The 20,861-nt window shown below is 33.3% G+C and overlaps 1 protein-coding gene across 1 annotated transcript in view; it reads right to left on the bottom strand.

Moving 5' to 3' along the window:
• LIPI (lipase I) overlaps positions 1–13,283 on the bottom strand; it is a 28,844-nt gene extending 15,561 nt beyond the window's left edge. Inside the window, exons 1-6 of the mRNA XM_033134773.1 lie at positions 12,904–13,283; positions 10,584–10,692; positions 8,347–8,448; positions 4,339–4,428; positions 3,195–3,362; positions 1,398–1,490 (exon numbers count right to left, since the gene is read on the bottom strand). Of these exons, the coding sequence (XP_032990664.1) occupies positions 1,398–1,490; positions 3,195–3,362; positions 4,339–4,428; positions 8,347–8,448; positions 10,584–10,692; positions 12,904–13,197 (856 nt within the window). The 5' untranslated portion in view covers positions 13,198–13,283. The remainder of the gene's footprint in view (positions 1–1,397; positions 1,491–3,194; positions 3,363–4,338; positions 4,429–8,346; positions 8,449–10,583; positions 10,693–12,903) is intronic.
• Positions 13,284–20,861: the final 7,578 nt, after the last annotated feature.

Below are 20,861 nucleotides of genomic sequence, written 5' to 3'. Positions count from 1 at the left end.
GTTCCTCAAAAACTTAAGAAAAGAATTACCATATGACCCAGCAATCCTTTTCCTGGGTATCTACACAAAAAATCTGAAAATATTTATCCGTAAAGATACATGTGTTCTGATGTTCATTGCAGCTTTATTTACGGTGGCCAAAACATGGAAGCAATCCTTGGATAAATGATTGGATAAAGAAGATGTGGTATATATACACAATGGAATACTACTCTGCCATAAGAAAAGATGAAATACTGCCATTTGCAACAACATGCATGGATCTTGAGATTATTATGGTAAGCAAAATAAATCAGAAAGAAAAAGTCAAGAACCATATGACTTCACTCAAATGTGGGATGTAAAACTGAAAGCAACAAAGGAACACGACAAACAAATAATGAAGCAAAAACTCATAGACACAGGTAACAGTTTAGTGGTTACCAGAGGGTAAGGGCGGAGGGGGGATGGTAGAAGAGGGTAAAAGGGGTCAGATATATGTTGTGAAAATAGAACTGACTGTGGGTTGTGAGCACACAATGTGATATATAAATGATGTATTATAGAATTGTACATTTGAAACCTATGTGATTTTACTAACCATTGTCACCCTAATAAATTTAATTAAATAATAATAAATAAATAAATTGGCGGGCCCAATTCTGAATAATCAAACACATCACTAATGTTTAAAAAATTATAATATCTTAAAATTGACAGCAACTGTAACTGTAAAACCCTGACAATAACTGAGCTAAACATTTTTTAAATATGATAATCTATTTTAAATATTTATACACCAGTAACCAAGGTCAATGGCAGTGACTGGAAATTTTTCTCAGAAGATTCTTCATATAACAGGATTTACTTTTATTTACAAACCACTTCTAGATTTGCATCTCTAAACAAAATAATTTTGCTTTCTTTACTAGCCCCTCATAAATCTAATTATTTAATTTATTTCTAAAAGATTCTCTCTTGTTCTTCAAATTTTTCCTCTTGTCTAACTCTAAATATCTTGGGAAGATTATTATTTACTTATACTTTTTTTTGTATTTATACATGTAGTTTCAGTTCCCAAAAGGGTGGCAAATAGTGTAGATACATGTCTTAAACTCTGTAACCTGGTATATGCTAACATAACTCTAAGGGTAGGAAGGATAATCAGACAAATTTGGGGGAAAAATAAACAAGGACCTTGAGTGTTTCTTTGGGAAAAATATTACCCAAAGCAAATGTTCATTTTATCTAAAAAAATCAAGTCCTAATCTGAATTTGTACAATTGGCTCTGACAAGTTTTAAAATTCCTTGAAAAGTGCATGACGGAATTGGAGTGGGTAGAAAGAACATTTTGAATAAAATATAAAATTAGTATTAGAACTAATCATCTGTTCATTTGATAAAAATGTTAACTTACTACAGAATGGATTTTTGCCAGCAGTATCCAAAAACACAGTGATCCTAAGAGATCTTTCTTTTAAAACATCTTTCCACTGCTCAGCCTGAAAACCTGGGATTTGAGAAACAGAACATTAGAAATTGGATTTCCATCAAATAGCTTACAAAAATTTGAAATTACTAAAGGAACTAAAGCATCAATGAATAATAATAATATTATTATTTTTGTATTAATGGGATTTTTATAACAAATTATTTTTCAAATAATTTCACATTTTATTTATTTTAATTACAATAATAACTCAAGCTAAAGATTCACAAACAAATCTACTCCCTCGACAGATATCTTATCAGAGCTTAACATATTCTCTATGGCTAGTATCCACTTTCAAAGTGTTTACTATTGTATTACAAATTCAGAATTTTACCTGTAACTCTTTTTAGTAAACTCAGCAGACTAAATTGATTATATAAAACTTGAATACAAATTCAGCTCCATGACTACAGCCCCAATTCTTCTATGCATAATCATATAGACATGATATACATATGTATACATTATACATATTACATATAGCATAGATAGCATCCATATACACTATATATTATTAATATATGTATATATTTCAGACACATACACTGAATGTACATATAGAACATGTATTATACACACACGTATATATTTAAGACACTTCCCACTTCCTGTATTTGTCTGTTCCCACGTTTCTACCTCCAAATTTGAGATCTCAATGTAGTAGATAGAAAGAATGGTTGACAGACTTCAGAGGTTTAATATGAGTTCTCACTTGTGCCCTTAAGCAATCCATATGTTCACACTAGGTCACAATTTTCTTATTTGTATGGAAAAGTGATGGGACCAGAAAAGCAATCAAAAACATATGGTCTGAAAAAAACGAATACCGCAAAATGTCTTGTGGACTGACTGGGTCTACGAGAAAATAAGTCTGGTGAAGCCTGCATATTTCCTGCCTCTTCCAGCAATTCTCTGTGTACATTAGCATAAACCTCCTGCTGAAGAACACTGCAGGAGCCTGTGTAATTCATTCAGCATTTGTAATTGCTTCCTATTTCATGGAGCCCCTTTGGCTTTGGAAACATTTCTGGCAAATCCTGTCAAGATACTGATCGGATGTTTACATGCTTTGAGTCTGGTATTCTCTTTAGGAAACCCTTAACAGTCTCCGAGATTCTTTCCAGCTCTAACATTTTATTTTTATGTGGAATCTTTTTTCTCTAAATTCCTCACTGGCAGGCTTTAGTTATCAGAGGTTGTAACACTTAACTGCTCTTACCAAGCTTTGTCAATTTGGAAGATGTGAACGTAGAGTCATGTCCACTTGCTAATAGCCAATGAAAAGCTATCTATGGTTCACACCTCTTCACTTGCTCCTAACATTTCCTATTAAAACAAAACAAAAAACAAAAAAAAAAGACCTCTCATTGCCACTAAGAATGCACAAGTCTCTTTCTTTAGTGCAAATATAGATGGATCATAAATAGACAGTGAGATCCTTTTGAATATCAAAAACAAGTATCATCATGAAGCTGCCAAATTTGCCCACTACATTGAGCATAGAAAGGCAGTTAATCAAGTTCCTCTCACTAAATATTTTAAAAATATTTTTAAAATATTTAGTAGGAAATGAACTATTTTCTCCGGTTGTTCCACAGATAGTTTTTCTACAAAATGTTAACATATTCACAAATAAATGAAAACTTCCAACAAAAAATACTAAGACAATTATGTTATTCATTTTCCACAAAGAATCACAGTAATTATAACAATCTCTCTTACCTAGCCTTGGACATGATTTTTTCTTAAAGTTGTCACAATCCACACATAAACCAGTCTCGTAAGCATCATATGAATGACAAGGAAATGAAATAAAATTGCAGTTTGTTTCCAAAGTTGCCATGAACAAGTAAACTGCTCTCTGGTGGTCACACTTAACAAATTGTATTCCTTAGGTGTTAAAAATCAAGTAAAAGAATTGTAGGTGTATTAAACCAAGTTCAAGTAAATTAGAGAAAAATTAAAGATTCAGTTGTACTTAATACTGTGTTTTATGAATATTAAAGTGTTGACTACAACACACAGTGTTATCTCAAGCAACTAAACAAATAATACCATTGAAAATTTAAATTTAGTATATCTTTTACATGAGATTTATAAGAAATTTTTCTAAAGTAATAATTAACACAGTAAAAATGTTCAATTTCAATAATTTAACAAATTCTGCAAACACAGTGCTATCGTAGTTAATAACTAGTGTATTCATTTCTCCCTTCTAACCCATCTCACTTAACATTTCTACTCAATGTCAGAGATGACTTATGAAACCAGGTAACATTTAAACTTTATCATGTCCCTTTCCTCCCCAACTTCTTATACCCGTATCCCTTTGACCTAACTTCTCCAGCTGCAATAGCCTTTAGCAGTGTGTTACTTGACAAGCTGCCACTGTAGAACTCAGAACATTTCTCACTGAGGCTCTGAAGTGAGCCAAATTCCATACCTGGAACAGGTGCTGAGCTATTTATGTACAAAACAACCAAGTGTAAGAGTTAACAAATGTATGCTAGTACAGTACTATGGTGATGGTAAAGATTAAATCCTGAGACCAAACTTGTGTGATATGATCCTCAGCTATATGTACTTCGTCAATGACTTATAATGTCTCCTAATGTTTAAAATTATAAACTAAAACTGCTGAAACTATAAAGTAATAGGTCTCATCCATGACCAAATGGGATGTTTACTAGTAACCTTTATGAACTGAGAAGGATCAAATTAAACCATTTTTCACTAATAACATCTCAGGAATTATGGGCACTGGTGATCAAAATCTTGCCCACAGATTAAGAGGGAAAAAGTACATTGATTTACTTTTATCGTTTTTGAAGCATATGTAATTCATTCGAAAATACTATTGGTATACCTGAAAATACTGATTTAGGACAGCCAGGTTGCTCTACTCCTCCATTTGGATAAAAATCCATGTGTCCCACAGGTTCTTTAATGCCTAAACCTGAGATGAAAACCACCCAAGAATCACAAAGTGCATATAATCAGGTCAGCAACGCTTGTATAAAACAAAATCTCCTATAAAATCCATTGAAAGTGACTCTTTTAAAAGTTGAATTGAAAATAAATGCAATTTTTAAGAAGATGAGTTTTTCTGCTACTAATTCTTCAAATTAATTCCCTATGAAAATTATGTTTCATTACTTTAGCACATTTACCAGTCACCAGTATACTATGGGCCTATCGAAATTCTGTGTGCTATGAATATATAAGTGAAAAAGAAAAGAGGAGCAAAAATCCCTATTGTAGTAGAATTATAGTCCACTGGAAGGAAGACATAACAAGTGAAAATACAGTATGTCAGATAAGTGTTATAGGAAAAATTAAATAGAATAAGAGAACAGTGAGGGTAGTGAGGGTAGTAGGTCACCCTTCTAAGTAATTTAGTTAAAGAATTTCCCAGTGAGGAGGTAAGAGTTGAACAAAGATGTGAATGAGGCCGAGAGCCAAGAAGGTACTGTGCGAACATGCCTGGGGTATTCAAGGAAGCCAGGGAAGCTCCAGTATAGTGTGTAAGAGGGAGCACTGGAAGAAATAAAGCCACGTCATGTAGGAGCTTTTAGGCAAGATTCTGGATAGTCACGCCTAGAACTTAGTGCTAGATTCACAAATTGGAAAACAATCTAAATACGCTGCTTCCTCTGAAACAAGCTGGGTCAGAGTGACATGAAATATGTAGCTACGATTTAAGGGCTTCTGTATATCTGTAGATCCTTGGGGCACTGAGAAAGGTGCAAATTCTGGGTCCATTACCAATATGGGGTCTACAATCCAGGGGGCCATCCATAGGAATGAAAGAGGGTAGCAAGTTCAAAATATTCAGGATTGTGATTAGATATAAAATATCGTTGCCAAGTAAGACTGCACTGCCTTGCCTTGAGGCACAAGAAATTTCCTACAACAATGAATTCTTAAAGAGCTTAGTAAGAGGTGTAGCATAACAAAGATAAATACTTGGATCTGAGAGTAAGGATTAGGATTAAGATGTAACAACTTTATTTAATTCTAGTATGTAACAGAAACAGTTAACAGCTAGTGAGGTATTCCCAGGGCATGAAAACGCGGGGCATGTGCATTATGAGGGCAGGAATTCAGCTAACAAGGAAAGCCAAAAGACAACTTAGACGACTTCATTAGAACCCCTTAGAATTCAGCAAAGCATGTATGTAATTTGATTGTGACAATGGTGAGGGTATGGTCACCAATCACTCTGTACATTCAATCAGTCACTTAGTTTGAGGAATTTAAGCAAGGAGAAACAGTCTCCTAAATACGACCCAAAAAATTCCAATATTTTTGGAAATCTTTAAAATGTCCTCATACCTGAACTCAACATGAAATTCCAAGACTAAGGGTTCTAAGATTGGAGCCATCATTTTCTCCAATCTGCCACTGAATTAGAATCAAGCCAAGAAGACTGCTCAAGAATCAAGGAGAAGCAGAAGACATTGGTTATTAATTTACAAGCAGCCTTTGATTCAGACAGGTCATTTCTCTTCTTTCAGATGGAGGGGGCAGGGCCGCATGGTCTGCTTAGGTCATTTATTCCCTTGGTTTCAAGAAGGGTGGGTAGAGCACATATGGCTCTTTAATTTTCTTTTTATTGTAAGATATAACACATACATGCCAGAAAAGAATATAAAACATGATGCTAACGATTGATTGTTTTTTACAAAGCAAATAACCACTTCGCTATCACACTCGTGTCAAGAAATAGCACCTTAGAAGCGCCTAGTGCGCCCTTATCGGATCACCAGCTTCTCTCTTTCCTCTAAAACAAAAATAAATAAATACATAATCTTTTCTTTTAATAAAATCATTTATTTTGCTCTTCTTTACCTTCTAAGGGTGCATCCCAAAATATTATTGTTTAGATTTTCCCTTTTTGAAAATATATATAAATTCACTCTTATTTCATGTATGCTTTTGTGTCTGGCTTCTTTAGATTAGTATGGTTGTGATGTTAATCTATATCGTTAGGTGAATATTCAGTGTCAAAATTCTCTGTTCCTCATTTGTGATCGTCATGAAAAGATCAATCAATGTGCCAACTATGTGGCATGTAGTAGCAACTTAGAGCTGATAGGCTGAGTCATCCAAAGATGTTGAGAATACAGTTGACCCACCATATCCATGGTTTCCACGTCCACAGATTCAACCAACCATAAATCAAAAATATTTGAAAAAATAAAAATGTTACTCTGTTACCAACATGTACTTTGGCGTAAGGCCTATGATGGTTGCATCTATACTGAACGTGTACAGACTTTATTTCTTGTCATTATTCCCTAAACAATATAGTATCACAGCTATTTGCATAGGATTTACATTGTATTAAGTATTATAGGCAATATAGAGGTGATTTAAAGTATACAAGAGGGTGTGTGTAGGTTATATGCAAAATACTACACTCTTTTATATAAGGTACTTGAACTTCCGTGAAGTTTCATATCTGTGGGGATCCTGGAACCAATGCCCCATAAATACCAAGAGATGTCTATATAAGACAATCCAAAGGAGTTTATTAGGAAAAGTAAAAAAATGCGAACAAAAATAACAAAAAGTATGAAGAACTAATTCAAAAGGTCATAGGCAGAATTGAAATTGGGATTTCAGGAAGAAGAGTTCAGACAAAGAGCTGCAGAGTGATTGAGCAGTAGGTGTCCTGTGTGTGGAAATGTTAAGCTGATATAAAGGGCTAGAGACAAAGAAGACTTGAGAGTTTGGGGTTATCATGCTAGAACCATAAAACTTTGGGCACTGATTCCCTGTAAGATGAAAGTAAACTTAGATTCCAAAGAAGGAGCAGAATTGTTCCTATTACAGGCTCAGCCGATTGGCACATAGATACAGAAGTTGAAAATTTTTATGGCATTTATGGTCTTTATATTTCTCACAAAATCACTGGTATGGGTCGTCACAAGGTAAATTCAGAGGAATATGCAAACAAATAAATTACCTGGACCAAAGGAAAAAGAAACCTGAGGAAACAGAGAAGAAGGGCAGTCTGAGGGTCACTTCCTCCTTCTCTAGCTTAGCATCATGTCCTCCCCATGCCCACAATCACAACACAACAATCAGAGCAACATACTGGTGAAGTGCAGACTCTGTAACCAAAAGATATGATTTCAGATTCTGGCTCTGCCACTTACTGGCCTTGCAATCTTGGGCCCAGCTTTCTCATCAGTATAGAATGATGACAACGGTTATTTATCTCATGGGGACTTAGAAGAGTTCCATAACTAATTTATATAAAGCACTTAAAACATTGCCTGATGTATAGAAAGGGATGATAAATATTAGTATCATCATTTTCAAATCAGGAGGGGATCAGGGCCATCTAAATTATTCCTTGATAGTGCCTGTCCAACTCTGGCCAAAACAATCAACAGCCTGTTAGACATTAAAAATGAGAAGTTATTTCCCTACCTTTAGGGAAAGGTATTCTCTACCTGTGCCTGAACTGCTGTGCTCAGTACTAGCTGATATTTATCACAGTGAGAAAATGAGTGGTGGGAAGGGTAACCTAAATAAATCAAGAACATTAAGCATGGGGGAAATTTTGATCAAATCAATAAAACTGTCAACAGCATTAATAGGATGAAGTATTGTTTTTGTCAAATTTCAGTTTTTTAGGATGACATGACAGTTCTTGAAACCTAAAGAAGGAAAGCTGCAGGCACCACAGGATTTCATGAACTCCACAAAAATATTACTTTGGGGGACCTATAATCAATATATAATTGCAGATTTATTATCACTTTATGAACTATTCTTTCTCCTCTTACATTCTCCTTTTCTTTAGAATCTACATCTCATTTTTGACTTTCAAATAATTAAGCAATAAATCCTGCATTGTTACCATTGGTATCAGAATGGATGACATCCACAAACTTTGCATCAGTGTAATCTAATCTGGCATTGGATGGTTTTCCAGAGAATTTTGGTCCAGCAGGGTCAAGACCTGAAATTCAAGAAAGAAACTATCGATCTATTGATCAAGTCCTATTACAGTGATCATTAGATTATATGCTTGCATTATTATTGCATCATAAATATAATAAGCCTGTACAGTTTTAGCTTAAACCTGTCTAAAAACAAAGCTAAAGATAAATAAAATTGTATGTATAGCAACTATATTCATTATATGAATAATACATTTTACCAGTCTTCAGAGTTTATCAACAATCTAGTGTTAAGCCACACTAGAGATGCCTCAACAAAATACTGCAGAGGTTTTTTTTTAGCATTTTTATTTAAGTAATTAGAAATAAACTGGTAGAACTTTAATAATAAATAACTACTACTACTTCTGAGGGGGAAATAAATCAATACCATCCTGGTCCTATCTTGGACCCTGTTCCTTACTAGTTCATCCTGGATTTACCTATAGGTTAAATGCAATTTTGGCTGTGGAATAAAATGTATTTATTACTGCTTTACATTTAAATAAACATATTTATTTATCATTCATTTCTCATAAAAATTTACCACACACACATAAGAAAAGAAATAGATATTCAAAGTTCCATGGAATATGGATCTATTTCTGGTGTATTTGCAATTCTAAATAAAAATTCTAGGCTCTTGACCTACTGGAATGTATCCAAAAAATGAGGAAGGAGATAAAATTCAGCACCTGGAGAACATCTATGCAGTAGAAGAAACTGTCATCTTAAAAATATATTTTAAAAAGTAAATATAATGTTCCTCATCTCAGCCCCCCCTTTTTTTAGTCTGTATATTTTATGTAACATTCTCACCTTTTCCCTGCATAACTAAAATCCCTCCAGTCTCACATGTTATCATGTTATGTGTCCAGTACTTTAATTTCACCTTGTTTCTATATCTCTCAATATAGTCATTTATTACTTCTGTTGCTAACGCTTGTTCAGATTTACCCACATGATGACCAATTTTTTTTGTTCACTATGCTTCTTTTTCTAAATAGTATCTTTCTTTTTATTTATTTTATTTATTTTTTTATTATCAAGCCCTTTTAGTTCCCTAGTTTATTTAGCAAAATTACAGAATGAAGCAGAAACTTCTCTCTTCCTATAAATTATTCTGATGTAGAAACACCACATTTTCTGGCCTTGTAAACGGTCATAATTGCTTGGCATGTGGAGCCATTCAAACTGGACTTATACTCATATGTGAGTAAACAAAACTTAAAATAAAGTAGGATCATCATCAGTTTAAACAGAGCTAGTATGATGGTTGAAAGAGAATGGGCTTTTGGTGTTAGTGATCTTTGTGTAAATCCTGGCTTAGCTGACCCTCCCACATTGATTCAGTTATCCTTAGCTTTCACATCTGTATAATGGGAATAATATCAAATGCAGTCAGAATAAGTAACGTATACTAAAGGTTTGAAAAGATCCTAACTATCTGTACAAGTTATTCACCTCTCCCTTACCCCTTTGCTTAACTGAATCTCTATTACATTTATTTACACTTGAAATTATTATAAATCTTCTATGGACATGCATCTCCACAACTTTTAAACAGCTAAATAGTTTAGGAGGGATACTATCCTTCTAGTTCTAAAATCACCACCATTCCTAAAGGAAAGCATGAAAATCCATGTCAGCATTATTTGGTTGCCAAGCTTACTGGATGTGGTAACACTGGTAAGGAAGAATGAGGGAAATCGGGATCCAGAATCGCTTAAGCGTGGATACCAGTTCCTGATTCTCTCTTCTGGCATTCCAGTAAAATTTTCAAAAGAATTGAAATACATCAAAGTTTGTGAAAACTAAATACAGTTTATGTTTATATTTTTAGTTAATACATGAAAAAAAGTTTTCTATTTAACGGTCCAAATTTTTCTCTGGATTGCTATAAAAATGTTTCTTTAACAGGGGTTACAGAAATTCATCTGTTTCTTTTCAATTCTATAAGGGTAGCTTAAGCTTAGTTAAGAATTAAACAAGACTTTAAAGTCTAATAAAACAAAGACTAGCATTTGAGTATAACATACAAAAAAGAAAATGTTTGTATATTTCTATTAATTACTGTACCTATCAAATTTTAAATAAAGTAATTTCTGATACTTAAAAGTGTGCTAAAACGTTCATTTTGTCGCAAATATATTACCTGTTATTCTTCCAAGATGACCATGAAATCTCTTTCCAACAAATCCACTAACATGAGCCCCTAAGCTCATGCCTATGAAATGAAAATTATCAAGAGACGCTCCATGCTTCTGCAATTAAAAATGTAGTGTTACGATTTTCATTTCAGAAAAAGCACAAATTAGGCCTTGTGCACCAATATCCTAAAATGTGTTACGTTTTTTCTACTTTAATCCATTTCTGGGAGATAGGGAATGGGATTTCATCATTTCAAAACAACTATATCTTTGCTCAAGTTTTTCCAGAAGAGATCTGACTTTTCTCTACATTTTTAAAATGCCATTAAATTTTTATTTAAAAATTTAAAAACCTTTGTCATCTATTATCTAGAAGAGTATATGCAAAATAACACATGTAATTAGTAAAACATTTTATAATAATTAAAGATCATTGTGTACTTACTTTGTACCACCTGCCTTAATAAGTGCTTTATAAATCTCACACTTAATATTTACAATATTCCTGTGAGTTATTTAGTTTTATCCTATTGCCTAAAACTGTTCCTAGAACCTATTAAATGCTGAATGAATATGGTTTAATAATGAGTTGCCTGAAACCACATACTACAGGGGAAAACGATAGACTCCAAGTCCAGGTCTGTTTAACTCCAAAATATATACTAATCTGCTTCTCTGTTTCAGTTGATCAAATTGTGTCAAAAACTCTTGGAAAACTGAACAGTGTGAATAATCATCCTCACTTCAGAGACGATACTGTAAGACTCATAGATTTGTAAGTGATTTCTCTGGGTCACAAGCTGGGGAGTGATGGAGTCAGATCTTCCAAGCCCAGGTTTTGAGCATCTCTCAGAGTCTCACCTGCCCCATCCCTGGGATTAGGAGCTCAACGGAGGGAGAATTGCTTCCTTTACATTCTCGGGAAACAAGTCATGGCCCAGTCTCCACAGCGCCGCATCTGATGGCTTGGAGAAGGATGTGGAGTATTAACTGCTTATGAGAAACTAGACTCAGGCTTCCCAAGCACAGGGTGATAATTTTCTTCAAATTTTTCAGAGCAATGCCCAGAAACCTGAGGGAGTATTGCTTTCAACTTTAGTGCAACTGATCTTTTCATCCCTTCTCCGTAATATAAACCCTTTGCAAGCAGAGGGACTCTTAGAAATTTATCTAACGCAATAAAATTTCCAATTTAACGTTCACATTTCTCACACTTTACAGTACATACTAATTAATTTAGAAAAGAAAACTACTGCTATAAGGAAAAATCAATTCAATTTACAGACTATCAGTAAGAACAGGTGCATCAATTACCTCCTCTGTCTCTCTAGAGTCTAGAGAGATGGTTTGGTTTTGTCCAAATTTGAGAATGTAAAAATCATGATAGCTGATTTTAATTCAATGATTATTATATGTCAGGCACTGGTTAAGAATTAATTTAATTTAATATTTAAATACTGTTATAAAGTTTTGTTATTCCAAATGTATAGATAAAGAAATGAGGCAATTGCTCAAAATCACACAGATGATAAAAGATGGATTTGTTCTTTGAAACCCTCCAGTCTGACTCCTAATCACTACATGTAACTATTTCTTGGCTGTGTTACGCTTGCTCAGTTTCAGCAGAGGCTTGGAAGTTAAGCACAACAACAACTCAAAGGCAGATTTCAAGTTCAGAAATACCCCCAAATCAGACATCACCCTTCTTTCTCTCAAGTGTCCATCACCACACCTCTCTCTGGATCTCCCTATAGGTTACTTAGCAACCAAAGATGACCCAAAACTGTCCTGAATTTATTTGACCCATCCCAACCCTGGACCTAAATCCTGCACAAATCTGTATAAAACTGAGACCTGCCTCCAAGGTCGGCAGAAGTATGCTCCTTTTCAAGCTGCTTTTCCCTCCCTTTTACTAATTCACACTTGATTAACTATAAACATATTAGCTATACCTTAGAAAAGATATCTAAAGAACCTAATGATTATCTAGTTTATTCACTCTGTCCACATAGAAGCACTCACTACCTTTGCCTGAAATCTGTATAGGTAAAGTTTAAAAAATTAAAATCTTAAAAGATTTTTAAGATAAAATACAATAACTTAGTCTTTAAGATAATTTTTTAAAATCATACAGTTCATGTCTAGATATAGAATTCTCCATCTCTACAAAGAAAGATGACTGCACACTTTAGCATGTCAAAGCAGTAATTCTGAATGCTACGGGGGAAAAGCATTAAAAGCACATTCTTTTATTACCACTTTGTGGTATCGCATAACACACTGTATATTGTATAACATATATCATACATAAAATTCCAGACTTACCAAAAGTATCTGAATGCATTGACTCAAACTTGCAGCAACTTTTCTGGCATTTTTAATTGCTCTACTGTAAATAAGAGTTGTAGCACCACGGTTCCAGTCAACTACAATTACATTCATATCATCTTCAATCAACAAAATTCTTCGAAAGTTCTGAAGCCATTGTGGAGTGGAGCCTGTTGGTCTGTATCCATGAACAATCCAGACTGTTTTCTTGTTTGTGCGAAAATTAACGTTGAGTGAGTTATTCTGCTCAAACAGTGGCTGCCCACAGTTTAGGTTGTTCCTTGTATACATTATCAGAAACACCTCAATTTTGGGCTTAAACAAATCTCTGAGGGAATCCTTTATACTTAGCTGAGAGAATTTAAGGCATGGTCTTTTGGTCTCTGAAATGAAAAACAATTCAATCAAGCTGAGTACTGGGATAGTATTTGATTTGATGCCTGTTGCTGGTGCAAAGAACAGAATTGAACTCAGAGGGTGGGGTGGATTTCATTTCATTAGCTCTTCCACATAATTAACTAACCAACCATAATATTTAAGTAATTTGTTGATTATGTGAAAAGACTTTTTGAACTAGAAGTACTAAAAATGGAAATAAAATACAGAAATAAATGTAGTTAATTAAAAAATAAGAATTATTTTCATGTATACAAAGTAACAATGGTGTGAGCTAAATCATTAATAATATTAATAAAGAAAGCATTATGCACAGTAATAAAAGCAGATAATGATTATGAACTTTAACAGAATTTCTTTAGAAGAATACTTATATATGTATAATAAACATTAGAAAAATATATATTTTACCTGACTAGTGATCAAATAAATACAAATCAAAACAATAAGGTATCATTTTCTTCCTATCAAATTAAACAAAATACGAAAATCCTTTTAATACTCAACAATTGTGAGGGTAAATGTAACAAATATTCATATACATGGATGCTGAGAGCAAAAGTTGATGCACCACCCTTTTGACATTTTATATATGTGTGTATACCACACACACTTTTACATAAAGTTAAAAATATTTATTCTTCCTGATTTTCTTTCTAGGATTTATATTAATGAAATAAACAATTATATTAAAGGTAAAGGCATTAGTCACAGAGTTATGCATAATCACAAAAAAATGTAAAACACCTTAAATATTGTTTTATAAGTATTCTCATCCATGTGTTCATACTATCTTTCTATCTTTCTAACGTCTATCTATCTATCTATCTATCTATCTATCTATCTATCTATCTATCTATCTATCTATCTATCTATCTTCCTACCTGTCTATCCACCCAACCATCTATCCATCCTAGAAGGAAGTAGAGCAGAAAATAAATAACTAAGCCAAATCAATAGCAATAGTCATTGCTAGGCTGCTTTGTATTTTCTTTTTCATAGCTTTTCAGAATTGTACTTTTTTTTCCAAAATAAGTATATGAGTCCATTTTTAAAATGAAAGTATATGTTCTTACTGCTTCTGAAAGTTAAACTTGGTAAGAAGATTTGGGAAAACGATTTCTTGATATATATCAAAAGTTCACAGAAGCTGTATTATAATTTATGCCAGTAATTCCACTTCTAAGAGTTTATCCCCCAAAAATAGTGCCAAAACACATTAAAAATGAACTAATATAAGTTATTTTAATACTAGAGAAATAGAAGTGATTTAACTGCCCCAAATTATCAATTTGATTAAGTAAACTGCATATATACATATCTGATAAATAGAAATATATTTTAATATATAAATATGTAATACGCATTTGATAAACCATAATAATATGCATTAATATTCATTAATTGCAGTCATTCTGTTCGGAAAGTGTACATGTGATATTGTCACAATTATTTAGAAGATATAGGAGGAAGGCAATGAAGAAGTAAGACCTGCATTCAATTCTCCAAGTTAACAACAGAGGTACTTGGACAAATGAAAAACTAGTACTGTGTTCTAAGTACTAGGGAGTGAGGAAGTAAAGAGAAAGAACAAATCAAACCATAGTGCAATATCAGTGATTATTACACTGAAAAATTGTGTAAGAAATTGTGTACGCCCACCTTCACATCATCTGGAACTCTGAGAAGGCCAAATGCAATCAGTACATCCAAACTGCTGGTCCATTCCAAGCCAAGGTACATTTTACTTGGCCTTAGAATGATTAATGAGGAATAAACCAGCAAGATGTCAGTTAGAAAATAAGGGAAAGAACTCACCCAAAACAATCAACAGAGAAATCTGTTCTCTATTACCAGATGTAGAAGTAATTGCAGAAAACTACAGCACTCTCATTAGAATGCAAGAAAAACATGTCTCAAAAAAAGGAGCAGGAGGCCCTTAAGAGAAAATTTATTGAGGCAGAAAGCAATAGGATAAGATGAAACATGGAATGAGACAATCCAATCCTGGAAAAGTACAAATGCAATTGCAGAATAAAAATTCACATTATAGATGCTAAAACACATGCGGAAAGCTCACTTTAAAGTAAGAATGGAGGAAGAAAGAGATTAAAATTATAAAACGAAATATTGATATGGGATAGTCAATAATGATTTAAATTAAAAATCATCAGTTTCCCTTGGGCAGGGGGGAGAAATTTGGGGAGGGACAGAGTAGTAGTTAGAATAATTAAGGAAATAATTGCATACCAGGGTGTGCAAACTGAAAAGGTTCATCATAATCTAGAGAAAATCAGTTAATCGCACTCACCAAGAGTCTTCCTAGAAACTAGTTTGGGTTTCAGTGAAAGTGAAAGATACCCTAAAAACATCAAAGCAGAAAATCCAGGTTACATATAGAGCAATGAATTTATGATGACTTCACATTTGTCTTCTAACATAATACAGCAGACAGATAAACATACAAGGAATAAAGATTACAAGTGGAAAAGTTTCTGGTCTAACAATTTTGTATTCTTCCTAAAGTACACCATTCATAAATGCTATAGTATAGCTTTGATGTTATCATTGTTAAGTAAATGCTAGATTTATTGAAGACAAGGTCCATAGAAACTCACAGTATAAAAAGATTGAAAGTGAGCATGTGCAGGCACCAAAATTCAGAAAACATTTCTTTATTTCACACGAGTGCATTAAGTACGTCTGTTACAACACACAATATATTGAATTATGAAGGTTCATATTAGACACAACCACGTCTGTTCATTATCAGGTGCGCACATTATTCCTGTGTTGTGTCTGTACCTCCAATTGGTCATTCAGCAATAAGTCTGGTCAAGACGGGCTCGGACATAATGAAGTTCCAACTAGCCAGAGTGGAATGTGTTTAATGAGTTGATCTGTTTACATAGGCATTTACCTCTCGTCCAAAGGCGCTCATTTGGGTATTTGCAAATACTTAATTATAATTTATGTTATCATTTACTTTAAGTACTAATGTCTATAATATTATTTATTTATATTTAATTATATATTAATATTATTATTTTATAATTCAATACCGTCGTGTGTTGCAACGGATATACTAAATGCATCTGTCTGGCTGAGGATCTTAACTGGGGCTTATTTTTGGGGTAGGGCTTATATTACGAGCATCCTGAAAAATCATGCTACAGCTTATTTTCTGGTTAAGTCTTATTTTGGGGGAAATACGGTACTACTTGACTCCACAAGTGTGAGTAATAACTGCTTTATATCAAATGCCACTGAGGGTTTGGCTTTTGTTTTGTTTTGTTTAACTTTACCGTGAAGTGGAAAATAAAGAGTTACTGTTTAATGGTTAGAGAATTTCAGTTTGGGAAGATGAAAGTGATCTAGACGTAGATAGTGGTGATAGTGTATGCATTCATAACAACGTGAATACTTAATGACACTGAACTGTAAACTTAAAAATGGTTAAAATAGTAATTTTTATGTGTTTTACCACAATTCAAACAGAAACGTACAGAATCCAATTTCTGTCATAATGAATATCTGATTCCAGAGTTACCTTACTTCTGTAAACAATTAGAATACTAGATAAAAATATATGCAAGAAAAGAAGTTTAGACATTGGATGAGAAGCATAGGACAGTGATCCCTGAAAGAAAGGAAACAAATCATTTGAACCCTATAACTAGTACTTTCTGCCTGTGGGTAGTTTCCACACCACACTGCAGGAAGACTGAACCCAAGGAAATTGTGGTGGTATTATTGAATTAGGGAGAAAGACTGGAGTTTGGGGAGGCTGAAGCAAATAGAATTTGTATTGCAGAGTGCCACAAAGGAAGGAGCCATGCAGAGGCAGAACTCTGAAATCTGCAGGGAGTTCCCATGTGTGGGTTGCAAAGGGTGAAACTCCGCAAAGAGCTGGACAATTCCAAAGGTCATGATGGGCTCGGACATAATGAAGTTCCAACTAGCCAGAGTGGAATGTGTTTCAGGAGTATCATGGATATTCAACAGAGACCCTAGAAGGATCAGACTTAGTTTTAAGGGATCTAAACGAGTAAAAGAGATCATCCTTTCTCCCTCCCATTGTCTCAACTCTACTTGCTTTGATTCAGCTTCTTTGTCTGGCAGACAGCAGGCTATTTATATTAAACACTGAAAGAAAATATTAGCAATCTTGAGGTAAGAAAAGGTTTCTCAGACAACATTACAGTTTAAGTTGAAACATAAAAGAAAAAGTGATAAATTGGACACAGATAAAAATATGAATACATAGGCTTGCAATACGTAAATCTGAAAAGTACCAGAATACTCGTATGTCAGTGTGTTGTATGTCTGTGTTTATGCACACATACATGTAAAACAATAGAACAATTCAATTTTTAAAAATTGGCAAAAGAATTGAAGACGCTTCACAAAAGATGGAGATGGTATACTGGCCAATAAGCTCATGAAATGCTCAACATCATTGGGAAAATATAAATTATACCAAAGTAATATACCACTATGCACCTATTAGGATGGCTAAAATTAAAAAGACTGACAAAACCAAGTATTGGTGAGGATGTAAACCAATTTGAAGTATCCCACATTACTGAGGGAAATGAAAAACCTTAAATAAACAATCTAACTTTCCACCTAAAATAACTAGAAAAAGAAGAGCAAACAAAGCCGAAAGTGAGTAGAAATAGATAAACAAACAAACAAATATATAAATGAAATAGGAGTCCGAAAAAACAATACAAAGAATCAATGAAACCAAGAGCCAATTCGTTGAAAACATAAAGAAAATTGATAAATATTCAACCAGACTCATCAAGAAAAGAAGAGGGAGGACCCATATAAATAAAATCAGAAATGAAAGTGGAGAAGTGACAACTGACATCACAGAAATACAAAGGATTATAAGAAAATACGACAAATAATTATATGCCAAAAAATTGGACACTCTGAAAAAATGGATAAATTCCTACAAACATGAAATCCTCTAGTACTGAATTAGGAAGGAACAGAAAATCTGAACAGACTGATTACTACTAACAAAATCAAATCAGTAATCAAAAAAGTCACAACAAACAAAAGCCCTAGACTGGATGGCTTCACAGGTGAATTTTACCAAACATTCAAAAGAAGAATTAACATGTATCCTTCTCAAACCATTCCAAAAAATTCAAAAGAAGAAATGATCCTGAATCTCACTGTACAAGGCCAGCATTGCCATGATTCTAAAACCAAAGACATTACAAAAAAAAAGAAAATTACAGGCCAATATACCTGATGAACTCACATGTAAAAATCCTCAACAAAATATTAGCAAACCAAATTCAGCAATACATTAAAAAAATCATACACCATGATATTCCTGAGATGCAAGATTGGTTCAATATCTACAAATCAATTAATGTGATATACGACATAAACAAAATGAAAGATAAAAATCATGTCCAATTTCACCACTTTTATTCAACATAGTATTGAAAGTCCTAGCCACAGCAATCAGAGAAGAAAAGGAAATAAAAGTCATCCAAATTGGAAAGAATGAAGTAAAATTGTCATTATTTGTAGATGACATGATACTATATAGAGAGAACCCCAATGATTCCACCAAAAATCTATTACAACTAATAAATAAATTCAATAAAGGAGAAAGATACAAAATTAATATTCAGAAATCAGTTTTATGTGTATGTACCAATAACAAGCTATCAGAAAGAGAAATAAAGAAAACAATCCTGTTTGCAATGGCATGGGAAAAAAAAAAAAACACCTAGGAATAAATTTAGCCAAGGACATAAAAGACCTGACTTGTAAAATTATAAGACACTGAAGAAAGAAATGGAAGCAGATACAAATAAATATGAAAGGCCAGACAATCAAGTTTGCGAACTTTCCACTGTGCACTTACACGATGAAAACTTTGTAAACTTAATTGTCTGGCCTTCGTATATACCATGCTCATGGATAAGTAGAATTAAAATCATCAAAATGTCCATACTACCCAAAGAAATCTATAGACTTAAAAATGCAATCCCTATCAAAATACCAAATGGCATTTTTCACGGAACAAGAACAAAGAATTCTAAAGTTTATATGGAACAACAAAAGACCCCGAATAGCTACAGCAATCTTGAGAAACAAGAACAAAGTTGGAGATATCACAATACCTGATATCATACTAGATATCATACTATACTACAAGGCTATACTAATCAAAACAGCATGGTAGTAACATAAAAATAGACATATAGTTCAATGGAACACAATACAGAGCCCAGAAATAAATCCACACTTATATGGTCAATTAATCTATGACAAAAGAGGCAAGAATATACAATGGGGTAATGACAGTACAGTCAATAAACGTTGATGTAATTGTTCCCCTTCCCTGTCTTATAAATATACCTTGCTTTTATCTTCTTATCAGAACAATATTTGGGTTTCAGTCTGAATCAGTATTTCCCATATAGCTATTCTTTGGATCTCAAATAAATGGTTATTGCTGTTCATTTGGCCCTTTATAGTTTAGTTAACAGGACAAATGCACACACATCCAAAAACACACAGGACTAATACACAGACACACACACACACACACACACACACACACACAGATACATGAGCTATAAATCATTATACCTCATGCAGCAATCCAAAAGCAAAATTCCCAAATAATACACTCAAAAACATATAGAGCAGTCCACACTACAATCCACAGAATAAGACTACAACAGGAATAATTTCAATTATTGTATTTTAAGTAACATAAATGTAGAATTATTTTTTATTAAAATGATAAAATGCCTTTTTCATGCCAATAGTGATTACTATATTCATGATGAAATACCAGTGACACATTTCCATTAAAATTAAGTATTAAAAACATCTGCTATCACATTAAGGATTTTTTAAACATTCTCATTTATCAATAAGAAAAAGAAATATGATCTAATCATTGGATACAGACATTATTGTTCTTATTTTGCATGTGATATATTACACCTAAAAATATGGAAATAGCAATGGAAAAAATAAATCCAATAGGAAATTTTAATATAAACCTGCTATATGTAAATCTGAAAAGGACCTGTAAATATGTTGGAAAAAACCAATAGCTTGGCCTATATTAGCAATAGCCAATATAAAAAGTATAATTCAAAAAATATAAATTCAAGTATAATTTCAAAAAATTGAAAACCACAAGCATATATTTATTAATATTACTGTAAATATATGTTTTTCTCAGCTTTCAAACTTTTCAAAAACTTACTTCCCACACTGAGTGAATTTTTTCTGAACTAACCATAAATGCATGCTTTCCCTCTATCCCTGCCCAATCTGATACCCAGCGGAGAGAAAGTGGCTTTCTTGTTTCCCCATTTTAAGCTATGAGGAAACACATCTTGAAGCTGTGGGTGGCTTTTTTATATTTTCAATACTTAAATCTAGTGGTATTTAATATAAAGCTTTTCAGTCATGTGAGAAAATAAATTCCTTCTTTGCCTAAGCTTGTTTGAACTGGTGATTTGCAAGTTAATTAGTTCCTTGAAAAAAGGAAGAGAAGGAGGGGG

This window comes from Rhinolophus ferrumequinum, chromosome 2 (assembly GCF_004115265.2).
Source record: "Rhinolophus ferrumequinum isolate MPI-CBG mRhiFer1 chromosome 2, mRhiFer1_v1.p, whole genome shotgun sequence".
In the NCBI taxonomy this organism is placed as follows: Eukaryota; Metazoa; Chordata; class Mammalia; order Chiroptera; family Rhinolophidae; genus Rhinolophus; species Rhinolophus ferrumequinum.
This window is presented reverse-complemented; position numbering and strand designations above follow the sequence as displayed.